The following is a 17,398-nucleotide window of genomic DNA, read 5'->3' as shown; positions in this document are numbered from 1 at the left end:
CAATTTCAACCTCGACGTTAACAGTATCTCTGCCCATCTTGGATTTGGACAATTAAGTTTAAGGTTAAGCTTAATTTCTCTTAGTTTTTACAGAAGCTTAAGCTTAATTGTCCAAATCTTCAAGATGGGCAGGGATATTGTTAACGTCGAAGTTGAAATCGACAAAATTTGATGTGGTTCAGGTGGGTTATTTGAATTGAAAGCTGGTTTGAGTTGTAAAATTCAGAGTACACGAATTTGGGTATAAAAATACATTCGAGAAATAGTTTGGGTTGATTTTCCCCGTTTTCCCCGAGGTTAGTATATTGACTTTTAAAGATTTCTTTGTCGGTGATACATACACTTAATGAATATGTAAATGAATTCAGTTTTTTTAGCATGTTATGAACTACAACATTATTTGTGAGTTAATTTTTTTATTTTAGGCTTACAAGATTCTTGAGTAGAGGTAAAATCGAACTGTAAAATATCTTTACACCAAAAATTATGAATGAGTCAATATCTAAAAGTTTGGCGCAATAGTGTAGCTTAAAATGATCTACTAATCTACTATAGCTATCTAATTTCAAAAGTTTCAAAGATGGTAGGTCTATAGTGTAATCTCGTATACTGCGTGATGGGATTAATTGTACATATATATGTCTAATGTTATAGATAAGCTTTTTATTTTATTTACTATAGCTATCTAGACTTTAACTAGAGAATTATTATAAACTTTTCATAGATAACAGTGTAATAATAATTGAAAACTACTTCTACTCAAAACACTTGCGACCAGCAACCCCGGTCAGGCTTAAAGTAGTGATTATCATTGTAGCATATACGTATCTCTATGGAAATAACGTAATTTACACGATCGAGTGATTAAAGTTTACTAGTTCCAAAGAATCTATAGTAAAAACAAAAGTCCACTATCATCACTATAAGTCGTGTCGTAATCATTACTTCAAACCAACAAGACAATTGAAGTTAGATATAAAAACAAATTTTATTAATAGAAGAGAAATTTGAAGAAAAAGTTAAAAAAATAATAATAATAATTGTTTTGAGAGGATATTTGGATAGAGAAACCTCTAGTTTCAATTACGAGAGATGAACAATAAAAATAAAAGAAGACAAAAAGATTCCATTAATATCTAACAAATTAAAAGAAACAAATCATAACAATGACCTCTCTATTTTCTAAACCTAGAGGAGCTCTCACTTCTCAACTCACTCAAGACTTTAAAGCTTACCGTCCGGTGATCGGAAAACTTCACGTCGCCACTTTAACACTTCTTCTCTTCCTTATCGCCGCCGGTATTGCCGTCACTTCATCTCTATGGCTTAACAAGGTAATATTTATCAATCTTATTTATCTCCCTACATGTATAATTACATTTTCATGCTATATATAAGTAATAATTCATACTAAAAAAAGTAAATGAATTATTGTTTGTTTATATCAAAGACGATGAAAGCTTTAGATCGACCGACGTTAGTGACAACAAAACCAGCTCCGGAGCTAGAACCACCGCAGAAAACCGAAATCTTGGTGAGTTGCACAAGTTTCTTGAATCCAAACCGGTCCGGTTCTTGTTCATGTTCAATGAAAACTAAATTGTTACAAACCTTTTGTTTTTGTTTACTATAGACAAAACCATACAATCGACCGACAATAACACCAGTAAAACCGGTCCCGGTACGTGTACCAGAGAAGAAACCACAGGAGAAAACCGGAATCTTGTTGAACTGTACAAGTTTCTTGAATCAAAACCGGTCCGGTACATACTCGGAAACACCTCAACCCGGTAACATTCAATACCAAACCGAATCGAACCGGTCTTGTCCTGATTACTTCAAGTGGATCCACGAGGATCTAAAACCATGGAGAGAAACGGGGATAACAAGAGAAATGGTGGAAAGAGGCAAAACGACAGCGCATTTCAGGTTAGTTATCGTAAACGGCAAGGTGTTCGTCGAAAACTACAAGAAGTCTATACAGACCAGAGATGCGTTCACACTGTGGGGGATTCTTCAGCTGCTGAGAAAATATCCAGGGAAGTTACCTGACGTTGATCTCATGTTTGACTGCGATGATCGACCAGTCATCAGATCGGACGGTTACAACAGATTCAATCGTACGGCTGAAGATTCACCACCTCCGTTGTTTAGGTACTGCGGTGATAGATGGACGGTTGATATTGTCTTTCCCGATTGGTCATTCTGGGGATGGTACGTACTGGATTAGTGGATTATTATAGTCTCTTTTCTCTTTTTTTTTTTTGTTTTTCTTGTTTTGGTTTTTTTTTGGTCTGAAGCTAACGTGTATGGTTGTTAAGGTACACTTGTCCCCACTTGATCACATGCCGGGGAAAAAGTTAGGGGTCCATTTTCCACAAATAGATTCTTTCGTGTTAATGTTGTGAACTAATTGTATAGTTTAGTGACTAACAATTGTAGTAATCTAAAGGGTTGGGAAAGTAATTAAATTGCTCCACTCAATGCCACTAAAATTTAAATATGTGGACATAAAGTAACTTTTCCATTTCTTGTATCATTCAATCTTTCCAGCTAAACATAAAGTGTATAGTAGCTTTCATATCAAGTTTAGACATGTTTTTTTTTTTTTTTATCAATAGTAATTCATGTTCTAGAGTAAAAATGGATTTAATCTTTGGTGGGTAAAAGGCAGGAGATAAACATAAAGGAATGGAGCAAAGTGTTGAAAGAAATGGAACAAGGAAAGAAGAAGAAGAAGTTTATGGAGAGAGAGGCTTATGCATATTGGAAAGGGAACCCTTTTGTTGCATCTCCTTCGAGAGAAGATCTTCTCACTTGTAACTTATCCTTACTACACGATTGGAATGCTAGAATTTTCATTCAGGTATATATTTGCTTCTACAGTTTTCATTCAGTGAACCCTTTTGTTTTGTTTACTTATACATTTCCATGCTATTCCAAAAATAGAAATAAGTATTTCATTCATGCATATAGGATTGGTTATCAGAAGGACAAAGAGGGTTTGAGAACTCAAATGTAGCAAATCAATGCACTTACAGGTCAGTTCCATTGTCTATATATTTCTGAATTCGAGTTTTTTTAACGTAAAAGTTTAATGATTGGAATATTACGTTACGTTGCGCAGGTACAAGATATATATAGAAGGGTATGCTTGGTCAGTGAGTGAGAAATACATATTAGCATGTGACTCAGTCACATTGATGGTGAAACCTTATTACTATGATTTCTTCTCGAGAACTCTTCAACCTCTCCAACACTATTGGCCTATTAGGGATAAAGATAAATGTCGATCCATCAAATTTGCTGTTGATTGGCTTAATAATCACACTCAAAAGGTACCTTTTAATTTCCTACCTTTTTATAATCTCTTTCTACATACGGTTTCGTAAGATTTCTATGTCCATAGGCACAAGAGATAGGAAGAGAAGCAAGTGAGTTCATGCGAAGAGACCTATCAATGGAAAATGTTTATGATTACATGTTCCATCTGTTGAATGAATACTCCAAGCTTCTTAAGTACAAGCCTCAAGTTCCCGAGAATGGTGTTGAGCTATGCACAGAAGCAATGGTGTGCCCTTCTGATGATGCTAATAATGGGGTTAATAAGAGGTTTATGATGGGCTCTTTAGTTAGTAGGCCTCACGTTTCAGGTCCATGTTCACTTCCTCCTCCTTATGACCCCAATGGTCTTGAGAGGTTCTATCGGAAGAAATTAAATCTCATCCGGCAAGTGGAGAAATGGGAAGATTCTTACTGGCAAAAGGTTTAGTAAAACGATGTAATTCATATTGATACATAATCTAAATTTAGTTGGGAATTTTGGGTAATACCTTTTTTTATCTGTTGGGCAACGTTAGATTATAGAATTAAGGAATATTTCATTCTTGTGTCATGGACGAGCAAAAGTAATTCTTATAAGCATGATTAATAGTTGAGTAATTGGAACAAATTGTTTATAAGAGAATAGTATCTTAAACTATCACCATCATATGAATAATATCAAATTCGATTAATTTGTCATGTCAAATATATATTTATGATGTAGATAGCCATTTGGTATACCAACTTGGTTACTCGTCTTGGTGGAACAAACGTGTATCGCATCCTAATGGTTCACGATAATTTAGATTTCACCAACAAACGAACATCTTTATATGAAAGAGACAATCTTATCGTGATTAATTTAGATTTCGATCGAAAATTTTATGAATAAAACAAAAATATAGAAATAAATTGTATTATAAAAGGCCAAATATACATTATCAGTAAAAATTTAAAATAGAAAAAGGGAAAATAAAATACGATACTGATGAAAAAACTATTAAAAATATTGAAATTTATCCGAATAAATGTATAAGTTTATAAATAACACAAATTACCTTTACATTAGATTTTTCATATTTAAACAAGTGTATAAAAATTTATCGTTTTTTTTTTTGTCATCTAAAACTTGTTTAACCTTTTAAAAACCATATAAAACTTATAAATTATTTGGTATTTTTGAAACCATACTAAACAGTACTAAAAACCATACTAAACAGTGGTATTTTTGAAAATAGATAAACAAAAAAGGTATTTTGAAAAACTAATTTATCTGGTTCTGATTTTTACATTTCTTTTTTTTAGTGTTTCGACTAGCGATCGTTTTGTGTTTTGTTTTTTTTTAACCGGCCCTATCTTGTCACATTTACGCCTTGACAAATTTCCTTTGTGTTGTTACTTCCTTTTGGCGTGTTTATTATGTGTTTCGACTAAACATTTTGATGTGTTGGCGTTCAATTTCGTGTGTAGACTTACATTTTGACATGCTTTTTTAATAGTTTGCTCTTTGTCACATTTTAGTGTTTGTATTTTACTTGTGTGTGTGTCTAGGCGATCGTTATAGCCTTTTAGGAACCGCGCGCGCATAGTTCCTCTCGCAGACTACACAGTAGTCTCACCTCTTCGGCGCCCTCACAAACAAGCCCTCCTATCATTTACAGTTTTACACCCTATACATACATCTATACATGATACATCTATTTACATCTACACCAACAACACCTACACATACATCTATACATTCACTCCTACACATACATGATACATTTAAAACCTAACATACATCTAGACATTCACACATCTTTATCAGGAAAAAAAGAAAGGGATAATACAAATATTGCTACATACACTCTGGCCAGCTTCACAAAGCAGATGATTTGACGCCGGACACAGTCCTAAAAGCTTTGTCTCCCCTTCAATGCTTCAACTCATCTGCAAAATTAATTTATCAAAATCAGTTTTCACTACAATCTAACTTTTTCTTTCGTCAATTTTGGAACATGCATAAAATTAAAAAATAAAAATATATCCTAGTCTAACATTTCTTTGGTTTTCTTTAAAAAGAGAAAAAAAAACTTCATTTTATATATTCATAAAAAAAAAAAAATCATTCTATGTCTTAAATAAATTTCCAACAAAACTAAAATTTTCATTCCATGTTTTCTACATATCTAGATCATGTTTTCTACATAAAATAATCACAATATCACTTTATTAAAAGACAGATTAATAGCCAAAAACCAGTTTATAAACACATAGTTGATGAACAAGTTAAGACAATAATATATATAAAATGGATTTATAACAGATCATTTTGAATTCGATGTTCAGCTACACAAAAGATGAAGAACACAAGTAAACAATCTACTACAAGAACCATGAAAAAAAATAAAACTAGAGGAATTAGACAAGAGTATCTTACCTCTTATACGAGGGGATGCTTATGCTTGTTCTCTCTCGGTCTCCGGTAATGACATGTGTAGACAAGCTTGAGTGAGAGAAGAACTCTTCAAGTGGGAAGAACCGAAGAAGTAAGAGTATTTGTTTTTGTATTTGACATTTTTGTTTGTAAGAAGTAAACTTAGGAGTAAAGAGAGGATTCAGGTATCTGAACGACGAAAGGTGTATTTATAGAGAGAGTCACAACGGTCGTTTCTCTCCAGTTAAAAAAAAATATTATATTTTTCAAACGGTAACAATCACAACGTTCATATTGTATTACTGTCAACAAGTCTAATCAAAAGGAACGTTGCAATAATAATAATATAGGATTATTTTTCTTTACCGAGTTCGAAAAACTCTGAAATCTTAAGGCCCAATAATAAGGCCCATTAGAAGGACAACGTTTAAAAAAACATTAATTAAAGACAACAATATACAATAGCAAAACCATTAATATTAGAATAATGTATTTATTATGGCAACCAAAATTGTATTTTATTTTTATTCTTGGTTGGTTTAGCCATTTAATATATAAAATTATACTATATGGATTGTTCATTTTTTTCATTAAATGTCGTTGTTTCTTTCTCACATGCACGACGGCGCGGTGAATTATGTTTTGAGATTCTCTCTTTGCAAAAAAATATGAATCTTTTTTTAATTTCTGCTACCATAAATAATTAATCCTTTTGGTTAGAGAAAGTATGATGGTGAGAACAAGTGGCCTATTAATAAATTTGATGTCATCACAATTCACAAAGCTGTTTGTGTATTATTCGTATATGCATCATGATGGTCCTTATCAATTTCCCTTAGCATCTACTCAATGTTTGCTTGTAAGCTTTGAGCGTGACGACAAGGGCAACCTTCATGTCCAAACCTGTTACATATGTCTATTTACATATTTCATATATAATATAATTGATCACCTAACTAAAACTACGTATCCTACGTTAATTTATTAACACAAATGTAAATTCAAAATGACAACTCCCTTTGGGAATAGCTTATGAACTGTCTCATCATCTATTAATTGTGTTTGCCCATGATATGTAACAAGATAACGTTGTAAAGAAAAAAAAACAATGCTATTTAACCTAACTAACATATATATCAAATACGTGTGTATATATAGTTCAAATAATGAAATCATTATAACACGAAAATACCTTATAGAAACAAACAAATGGGACACGCATGGATCATTTTTCCCATCCTCTTGTTTTGTTGTTTCGATCTATTTGAGGCCAATTCTATTATTTATTTGTTTTTTAAAATTATTATTACAATGATATATTAAAAAAAAAAAATAATAAGAAACGGAGAATGTACTAGAAATAGACGAGGGTGTTGTTAGTTAGATTCATCTAAAAATGTTTATGACATTTTTGTACCAAACATTGGAAATATATATATTTGTTGTGTAAATTACTTTGTTGAGCGTTGTATCTTTTAGACCATTTTGATTTGATCTCAACTTTGTTTGTGTTATAACTCGCATAATTAACGTTTTTCTCTAATATTCTTACATTAGTATATGTTATAAAAGATTGAATCCTTTCTATTTTTAAAACGGATTGAATTTTTTTTGGGTAAATAAATGAAGTAATTTTTCCAAGTCGAGAGTGTCAAGACTTTTATCATGCAAATTCGAGAATGTTTTTGCAAGAAGAATATGTATCGGAAACTCCAACATTCTCAAGTCAAATACATAATACACGATTCACTAAGTTTTTGTTCTTGATTTGTTTTTTTTTTTTATCCTTGGAAGATGAAGCCTTTGACAAATGTGTCATCGTTCGGTAAGTAACCTTCTTTAAATAACTCGCATTAAACTAGTAATGTCAGTAAGGGAGGCAATGACTTGTTCTCAATTAGATGAGTTCACTTCAACTCAAACCAATATATTACTCTAATCGATCAGTCTTATAATGCGACTCAGTATTTTCTATCTCTTTCAAGTCTAACAAGTAGCAACAACTCCCATACTAAGTAGGGTAAGGAGTTCAACTATATTTTCCACTTCCAAGTTTATATAATTGAGAGATACTCCAGAAAATTGTCTAAATTTTCATTAATAAAATCGATTATCCGATATAATAATTCGTATCTTAGTCCAACAACGTCATAATCATGTCTTTTTCTTCTTCAGAATTTTAGCTTATTCTTATGTTTGTTTGTGTGTGTGTAAATAATAATACACGAATATGTATAAAATTGAGTTGTAACAATAATATTATTCATCACGCGCTCGAAGCATTAGCTCGCACGATTGGTGGCGTAACGTCCGATGAACCATTCATTTTTGTCTCTCATAACTAAAACTATAAAAAATAATTATTGCATGTAGCATTTATAAGAAATGACCAAAGCTTATTCCAATTTACAAAATACATAATTTATTATTTGAAGTTTATTTTACGTTTCATAAAACTGAAATTAGAGTTTCTATTTATATAGGAAAGGAACATAGCTTTTTGTATAGTAATTTAAATGTTGACCGTTAGATTAAAATACAATTTATGGATCAATGTAGATGTCGGTCTACCGTAGTACGGTATGTACCCACGAACAGCATAACAAAGCTCTTTAGATCACACACACACATACACCGTAGTAGAGGAGACACCGTACCATAAAAAATTCTTGTCTTTTAATAAATTAAAAATTAAACGCGTTATTATTTCAATGATTAGAGCAACAATATACAATTAATATAGTAACATTTACTCTGTTATTAAGAATCTTCCAACCATATTTTATTCATTTTTCGAACCATTTATTTATGAGAAATTCTAATAAATATCTTTCCCCATTTTTAAATATAATAAACATTTCGTCTAAAATAGTACGGTTATATACTTATATTAGTAAATAGATTCATTTACTTATTTATTACCATATAAGAAAAATATTTAGCTATGGGAATATTATTAGTTATGCCACTTTTAAAACTAAAAAAATTGAGAATACCATTTATCTTCTAGTATTTTATGTAGTGCCATATTAGCATAAATAGTATGAATTGAAAAGACAAAAATACCTTGAAAGAAAGAAGACAAAAAAACTGACTTGAGATGGGACATTTTGACAGCTGTAATATTAATTATGAACATAAATCAATAGACAAGTTCTTTTTGTTCACACTTTTTGTTTTTGTCCACACTCGATTATGGACAATTTACTTTTCTATTCATTTAACATATGTATTGTGGACAAGTTCGTTTAAGAAAAACTGGATTTACTTTACAATATACGTATGATGGACAACAAATTAGTAAACAAAAATGGACATATTACAGACATCAGATCTGTTTCACCGGATTAGTCCACCGGATCTAGTTCATCTTCTACTCAATTATCTGTGGTTTCAGGAGATTTGTTGGATAGACAAGTTTGGTCTGCCGATTCCGGCCTACCAGATCTGGTCCATCGGATATCGTCTGTTCGAACTGGTTTGCCGGATCTGGTCCTCAGGAATTGATCTATCAAAACTGGTCCATCAGATCTCGTCTGTCGATACTGGTCCGTCGGAACTAGTTGTGGTCCATCGAAACTGGTCCGCCAAAACTGGTTATGGTACGCCGGAACTGGTACGCCAGAACTGGTTAGCCGGAACTAATCTGCCGGAACTGGTCCGCCGGAATTAATCCATCGAAATTATAGAAAGATTTGTTGTTGAAGAAAGAAAGAGAAGATAGAAGAAAAATATAAAGAAAAATATAAAGAAAAATATGAGAAATGAAAGAAAACAGAGAAGGTTTTAGTTAAGGATAGAATTGTCATTTTAATGAGTTGAAAGTGGGTCATATGGCACTGCAGAGAAGATTGAATTGAAAGTGGCATTTCTTAAAAGAAATGTCACTGTTCATGGCAGAGAATATAATTTTCTCTTTAGCTATTACGAGTGACTCATGCAAAATACAGTTGTACATATATGCCACTAGACCTATCAATTCTTGATATAAAAACATTTGGATATTTTCTTGTTTTTAATTTGGTGTTAAGCTCTATTGCCACTTTGCCACATATTAAAGTTTTTTTTTATAAAAAGTTCTCACTATATATAATTTAGTAATATACTTTAAATTTCTCTAAACTAAAAAACATTCATAATTTAGAATATTTGTAAATATAACTCAGAGTCACATAATGTTTCCCTAAGTAAAAAAAAAAAAAAAAAAGGAAAAAGAGAAAGTGAACATTCTTTCTTTCTATCTATATTAACATTTTTAAATACACTTATGAAAAAACCCTTGCTTTGCTCACTTATTTACAAGGTTCTGCCATTGGTATTAATATTTCTTTTTAAATAGTTTAAAAATCAATAATGAAAACAAGAAAATCTCCATAAAATTTTTCGAAAATACTTAAGAAAATCTTCAAGTTAAAGAAATATTTATTATTGCGAAAAAATAGTTAAGAAAATCTCTATTAATTATTTCGAAAATAGCTAAAACAATTTTCAAATTTAATACATACTTATTATCTTAATAAAAATTTCCAAAAATAACTAATGTAAAATTCAAAAATATGAGGCAAACTTCTCAAACTAAAGTCAGTCGATTTTATAAATATTAAATATGCACACGATTATTATTATTTTTTGTGGGATACACACACTATTATTTAATAATAATAATATAATGAATAAATCTGCAATATATATATATATATATAATAATTAATATAAGAAAAAATTTGAAACTTTCCACAAAAAAAAAGAAACAATTTGAAACTTTTAATTTTCTCTATATTTTAGTAACTACCATAACTACTAGGTTTTAATATAATAAAAATAGATCAAAACATTATTAAAATTTTCTAAATTTACCTTTTTCAATTTATTATGTACAGAATTTCTTTGACGAAATTTGTGGAAAGTGAAAACCGAACCATTGAAATTTATGCAATATTTTGGGTAAAAATATGTTAAAAATAAATCAAAAATTACAAAACAGATCAATATTTTATATTTCTCCTTTTATATTTAAAAGATAAGAAATTACAAATCCTTTATGCAATATTTTGTTAATTTTTATTATTTAAAATATTTAACTTTCCCACACCATTTACCTATATTTATAACCAAATCTTTGTGTGTAAGCTTAGAATATCTATTTTTGTTTTTCAGTTTTGATAGCATTTTGTTCTTTTACTTATTGAAGTAAAATCAAGACGGAAAGATGGGAAATATGTATTTTTTTTTTTTTGGCGATTATATGACATGATGGGGTATAAGACGAGAAATACTATAATATGCTTCCAACAAGTTATATGACGGCTCGGGTTGTAAGATGGAACGGGTTTGACTTAATATTACAAAAAAAAATATTATTAATCTCACAATTCAATACGGGTCATTTTACTACTTTTTTAACTGACACTAATATAAAACATGTATAATTAAACTAATTTAGTAAAAATTGATATTATGCAATCTTAATAATTATTAAATAAACTCTAACATCTATAAATTTTTAAAAATATGAATTTAAAAAAAAAAATTATCCCGCGGTGTACCGCGGGTCAACATCTAGTTAACTTTTAAAAATTTTAATTTGATAATAATAATATTCATACTTTTTTTCTCTTTTTCCTTCTAATTTACAAATTTATTTTTCTTTAAAAAAAAATTAAACATCATTTTCCCCTCCAACAAGGAAAAACAAAAAAACAAAAACCTGTCTTTGAATCCAAGTCTCTCTCTCTCTTCCCCACACTTCATCATCTCTGCTAATTCCTACTTTTCTTTTCTTCTCTTCTCTATCTTCTTCTTCTTCTTCTTCTCAGTGAGTTTCCTTTTGATAGGTTTAATTGCTTAATCAATCTTAATAATCTTCTCCACTTTCACTTCTCTTCCCCATTCTTTTTCCTTGTTCCATTCTCCAGCTTCTCTCTTTCTCGTTCCTTACTTCGCTAATCTTGCTCTCCCATCTTGAGCTTAAAAGAATCTCATTTCTGCAGAGAGTACGCACTTCTCCTGCAAAGTTGTCGTCTTTCTCCAGAATCTTCATCTGGCAACTTTATAGTTGATCCTCTGCGAAAGAATCTGGGTTCCGCTTCTTTTTTTAATGAGCCGAATTTGAAGGAATCTTTCGTAAAGACGATGAGATCGAAGTTTTGTTCGTTAGCTCTTCTTCTTGGGCTCTTCTTCGTTTCTTGTAATGGGTTTGCCTCTAATGAAGGTAACTTATTTGTTAATCTCTTTACTTGTGTTACTTTGCTTAAACCCAGATCTCAGATTTCAATTGTTTTCTCGCCTGTGTTAGGTTAGGTTTTACTAAGAAAATGCTAGAAAAAGCTCTTACCTTTTAGATTCTCCAGTCTCCATATGAATCTCTCTGTTAACTTAACCTGAGCAGAGTTGGGATTAGTGTAGAGAATCTCAATCAACCTGAAAAAAATTATACCTTTTTTTATGATAAGATCAGTCAAATCTGTGAAGTTGAAGCTTTAATTCAACTTCTGATCATCAACTAATAGATTTGTGGATCTTCTTTTGTTTTTCGTTTCTCTTTCTCAGTTGCAGCTCTTAGAAGATTCAAGGAAGCTATCTATGAGGACCCTCTGCTAGTTATGTCTAATTGGAATGATCCCAATTCAGATCCTTGTGATTGGACCGGCATTAATTGCTCTCCATCTAAAGATCATGTTATCAAGATGTACGAACCTTTCATCTGTTTTCTTAGCATTTACTTATTGTTTGTATAGTATCTGCGTAATCAGTTGTTTATGAGTGGTTTAGGATCAAGTAGTTGGCTTGAGCTTATTATATTGCATGTGGATCTTCTTTTTGTGCAGAAATATATCGGCTTCATCGATAAAAGGGTTTCTTGCACCGGAATTGGGTCAAATAACATACCTGCAGGAACTGTACGGTTTCATTTCTTTCTCACAAACATGTAGTTTGATGCACTGAGTTTAGCTGTTAACATCATTGAATGGTCCTGTAGAATCCTACATGGGAACATTCTTATTGGGACAATACCTAAGGAGATAGGAAAGCTAAAGAACCTAAAGACCTTGGACTTGGGAAACAATCATCTAATGGGACCAATCCCAGCTGAGATCGGGGGTTTGTCAAGCATCATAATAATGTAATACAGATTCAACCTTGTTCGCTATCAAGATGACATTTTCATACCTTTTTAACAGATGAGTTGTTGATACGACATTTTTGTTTTGCATTTTACAGAAACCTTCAGTCCAATGGTTTGACTGGAAAGTTGCCTGCAGAGCTCGGTAACTTGAAGTACCTCAGAGAACTTCATATTGACAGGAATAGGCTTCAAGGAACTCTTCATGTCGCTGGCGCATCAGGCTATCAGTCAAAAGTGTAAGTTTAATAGCTCAAGAAGCCAAACGAAAAACTATGTGACTTCATTCCATGATGGCAATGTTAACTGGGTTTTTTTTTTAATTCAATTCATGTAGGTATTCTTCAAATTCAAGTGCAAATATCGCCGGTTTGTGCAAGTCTTTAAAAGTAGCAGACTTTTCATATAACTTCTTCGTAGGAAACATTCCAAAATGTTTCGAGTACCTTCCAAGGTATTCTTATTATCTATGCTCTCATCTTAACTCTCAAAGTGATTTCACCTGAGAGTTTCTCTTTCTATAGGACGAGCTTTCAAGGGAATTGCATGCAAAACAAAGATCTTAAGCATAGACCTTCTTCCCAGTGCGGTGTGTAAGATAGAAACATTTTACTTCGCCGACACACTTGTTCAATGAGTTTTGGTTTCTGAATGTGATCCCTGTCGCAGGTAATGCACAACTGGTCAAAACTCATGAAAGCCCGAGTACCCCACCTAAGCACCAGTCAGCTCAAATGGTGGCTAAGCATCATAAAGCATCAAAACCTAAATGGCTTCTAGCTCTTGAGATCGTCACAGGGTCAATGGTTGGTTTGCTCATTCTGGTTGCCCTTTTCTCAGCAATTCATCGCTGGAACAACAGATCATCTCTAATCATTCCTTGGAAGAAATCTTCAAGTGAAAAGGAAAAGTTCACAGTCTACGTAGGTTAGAATCTTTCTAGAATTCTCCACCTTCCAATAATAGAAAATCCAAGGAGCAAAGAACTTAAAAGAAGTGACCCGTTTTTTTTAAACTACAGATTCCGAATTGCTGAAAGATGTTTCAAGATTAACAAGGCAAGAGCTCGAAGTGGCGTGTGAAGACTTCAGCAACATCATTGGGTTATCTACAGATAGTCAGATCTATAAAGGAACAATGAAAGGTGGGTCTGAGATTGCGGTGATATCTCTTTGTGTAAAACAAGAAGATTGGACTGGATATCTTGAGCTCTATTTCCAGAGAGAGGTAGCTCTTCTCACGTTATCATCATTACCAAGTCACTTGGATAGAACAATCTTTGAGAAAATTCTCTTTCCCTTAGATTTCGACTGTATTTCCCCACTTTATCAGGTTGCAGATTTGGCTAGATTAAACCACGAGAACACAGCAAAACTACTTGGATACTGTAAAGAGACCTCACCATTTACAAGAATGCTTGTTTTTGAGTATGCATCAAACGGAACACTATATGAGCACCTCCACTGTAAATAATCTAACTTTCTCAGAGCTTGTTTCATCATACTGTACTGGTCTGCCTAGATAAGATAGTTATGATAAATGCTTTGATGCAGATGGGGAAGCGGCTTTAGTATCGTGGGCAAGACGGATGAAGATTATTATAGGCATCGCACGTGGTCTCAAGTACCTTCATATGGAACTTGATCCTCCATTTACAATCTCTGAGCTGAGCTCAAACGCAATCTATCTCACTGAAGATTTTACTCCCAAGGTAAAGTAAAACCAGACCAGCATCTGATTAGCTAAACTCCTCAGTTAAGCTAAGCTTAATTAAGTTCTCATTCTTTTCTTTTTTTTTTTCTGACTTTCTCTGATGCAGCTGGTTGATTTTGAATGCTGGAAGACGATTCTTGCCAGATCAGAAAAGAATTTGAGAAATATTAGCAATCAGGGTTCGATATGTGTGCTCCCAAACGGAATGGAAAGCCGACATCTCGATGTGTCGGGTAATATCTACGCCTTCGGCATTCTTTTGGTGGAAGTTGTCAGTGGAAGACCTCCTTATTGCAAAGACAAAGGTTTCTTAATTGAATGGGTAAGAAAAAAACAGAAGTTATTCTCTAAATACTTTAAATTGAGTACCTCCTCTGTTTAAAACCCTTGGAAATCGATACAGCCTTCTCTGTTTCACCTTTTCACCCATATTGAAGAAAAGCTTTGTGTTATTAGAACCAAATGGGTACATAGTGTTCAGGAAGAATCGATATCTTTGGTCTATGGATATGAAAGTCTTGGTCTTTTTTCACCTGTTTTGTTTTATTTGAACCTTGAATGTGGTTTTCCGTTGCACATGTTATGACCATTTTACATTTTGGTTGCATTGTGCAGGCAAAGGAGTTCCTTGAAACGCCAGAGGCAATGGCAGGATTGGTGGATCCTGAGCTGAAACATTTTAACCAAGAAGATCTAGAGACGGTATGCGAAGTGGCAAGCCAATGCTTGAACCGAGATCCAACCAACAACAACAACAATAATAACAAGCCCTCGGTGCAAGAGCTATGTGAGACGTTGGAGAGTAGAATCAGTCTGTCAATTTCTGCGGAACTTAGATCGTCCTCTTTGGCTTGGGCCGAGCTTGCGCTTGACTCGTGATGAAGGAGAAAGGAGAGAAAATAGTGTTGAATGATGCATGCTAACTAACTGAAAACCAAACCCTCACCTCTGTAAATCAATCCGACTGATTACAACATTTGATATTGCTTTCTTTTTTGCTCTGATCTTCACGAGTGTGTTTGTGTTCTTACGATCTTGATTAGTTTTTGTGTGTTTGGGTGTTCAAAAGTGTTCTGTAAAGGAAGAGGAAGAGAGGAACATATAGTTCATGAAAAGATTTTCTGTATTATTTTGGAAAATCTATGAGAGAGATTGAAGAATGTGCATATCATATGTAATTGTATGTTTGGATCTATCAAATCCTGTTATATATAGCATTGGACCTAAATTAATTATGTTTAGTCAACTAGTCCCATGTATCTATACTATTAATTGGGAAGGACAACTTGAAGCCAAACACCCCCTAATTTTAAAAAAACATTTCATGAAAATAAAACCAATTGTTAAACAGAATTAATGACAGCAAAAAAAAACAAAAACAAAAACAAAAACAATCTATATTTATGGAAATCATAATAATCTTTTACCATAAAAAGTGGACAATTAAATTCAAAACTAAATATATGTAAACAAATATATTTTGAATATACATAAACATATTTATTATTAATTTAATATGTTAATATAATTTTGAAATTAATAATTTATATAGAATGAAATCTAATAAAACAAAATCATCATATCTAAAATAACAAAGATAACATTTTTTAGAAAAATAAAAAAGATAATAAAAAAAATATGTTAGCATATGAAATAATCAACTAATCAAATTCTACATAGTATATATACATAACTGATCATATCATAAAATTTTAAAAAATTATATAATTTTTAAATATAAATAAAATTTAACTAAATCAATAATTAAATATTTGTTTGCTAAAATCATGCGAATAAACATTCTAGATCAAATAAATTTCTTATTTTCACATAAAAATATTCATATTCAAATATCAATCTAGCAATTGTAGCACAAATGATATCTACAAATGATAGCACAATTCAATTAGTTAATGATTTTTATTTGGTCAAACCGTTAGTTAATGATTATTCTAAACTTCTTTTTTCTTATTAATTTCACACAATCTTAACAAAATAAACCTTCATCCATTGGCAATTTGCATATCATTACTATTATCAAATATTAAATAATTGTTTTATCAAATCATAAACTACATTTTGAGATTATAAACATATAGAATTTCTATTAAGATTAAAACTAAATAACAAGTAGATATATCACATTTAAATGATTTTAACAACTTATTACCAATTTTTAAATAATAAATGGATTATAGTTTTAATGATCTAATCTAATTGAAAACAAATAAAATGTCAAATTGGTATGATATAAATGATATAATAAATAAACATCTACAAACATTATCTCACATATACGTACAATTTTAAACTATCCTTGACAAATATGATATATAAGTTTTGGATAACCGGTTGAAATAAAAAAAAATTTGTAGTTATATTTAACTCTTAAAATCTCAAAATATTGAACAAAATTCAACTTTGGGACGTATAAATCTCTACTTTTGGACGATTATATGAAATTTACATATATTAAAATTATATTTAGTTACATGTAAATGGTGTTATTTATTAAAAAATATATAAACTTATAGGAATGGATACGAGACGGGAACATATAATTCGAAACAAACATTATCTGAATTATTTCACATAAAAAAAACATGATTAGATATAATTGTTATGAGACACGGTCATAAAGTTAAATTCACTTTCAACTTTCAAATATAAAACTACGAGTACGATACGAGGACATGTAATTTAAATTGCTAAATTTAATTTCCACTTTCCTATTTATTTCAAATATTTAGACATGAAATGACAGGTACAAGAAGATAACGTATACTTCGGATAACAAAACTACGATAAATTCATGTATT

The 17,398-nt window shown here is 31.5% G+C and overlaps 2 protein-coding genes across 2 annotated transcripts; both read left to right on the top strand.

Moving 5' to 3' along the window:
• Positions 1–1,081: 1,081 nt before the first annotated feature.
• LOC17894437 (protein O-glucosyltransferase 1) lies at positions 1,082–3,830 on the top strand. The gene is made up of 7 exons (XM_006302033.2): positions 1,082–1,334; positions 1,451–1,534; positions 1,634–2,214; positions 2,671–2,866; positions 2,977–3,041; positions 3,128–3,338; positions 3,410–3,830. The coding sequence occupies exons 1-7, from the start codon at positions 1,167–1,169 to the stop codon at positions 3,770–3,772; spliced, it is 1,668 nt and encodes a 555-aa protein (XP_006302095.1). The 5' UTR covers positions 1,082–1,166; the 3' UTR covers positions 3,773–3,830.
• Positions 3,831–11,492: 7,662 nt separating this feature from the next.
• LOC17895768 (probable LRR receptor-like serine/threonine-protein kinase At1g63430) lies at positions 11,493–15,820 on the top strand. Its single transcript, XM_023787917.1, has 13 exons — positions 11,493–11,954; positions 12,293–12,431; positions 12,571–12,642; positions 12,723–12,866; positions 12,965–13,105; positions 13,204–13,320; positions 13,391–13,455; positions 13,536–13,793; positions 13,888–14,093; positions 14,199–14,331; positions 14,420–14,577; positions 14,686–14,901; positions 15,195–15,820. The coding sequence occupies exons 1-13, from the start codon at positions 11,876–11,878 to the stop codon at positions 15,456–15,458; spliced, it is 1,992 nt and encodes a 663-aa protein (XP_023643685.1). The 5' UTR covers positions 11,493–11,875; the 3' UTR covers positions 15,459–15,820.
• The last annotated feature ends 1,578 nt before the right edge of the window (positions 15,821–17,398 follow it).

Source organism: Capsella rubella, unplaced genomic scaffold (assembly GCF_000375325.1).
Source record: "Capsella rubella cultivar Monte Gargano unplaced genomic scaffold, Caprub1_0 scaffold_2, whole genome shotgun sequence".
NCBI lineage: Eukaryota > Viridiplantae > Streptophyta > Magnoliopsida > Brassicales > Brassicaceae > Capsella > Capsella rubella.
This window is presented reverse-complemented; position numbering and strand designations above follow the sequence as displayed.

Bases quoted from the DNA above. Each gene is read 5' to 3' on its own strand.
- LOC17895768 (XM_023787917.1), top strand. From the start codon at position 11,876: ATGAGATCGAAGTTTTGTTCGTTAGCTCTTCTTCTTGGGCTCTTCTTC. The intron at 13,321-13,390 runs GTATTCTTATTA...CTCTTTCTATAG, and splicing joins TGTTTCGAGTACCTTCCAAG to GACGAGCTTTCAAGGGAATT. The intron at 14,094-14,198 runs GTAGCTCTTCTC...CCACTTTATCAG, and splicing joins AGCTCTATTTCCAGAGAGAG to GTTGCAGATTTGGCTAGATT.
- LOC17894437 (XM_006302033.2), top strand. From the start codon at position 1,167: ATGACCTCTCTATTTTCTAAACCTAGAGGAGCTCTCACTTCTCAACTC. The intron at 1,335-1,450 runs GTAATATTTATC...TTTATATCAAAG, and splicing joins CATCTCTATGGCTTAACAAG to ACGATGAAAGCTTTAGATCG. The intron at 2,215-2,670 runs GTACGTACTGGA...GGTGGGTAAAAG, and splicing joins GATTGGTCATTCTGGGGATG to GCAGGAGATAAACATAAAGG.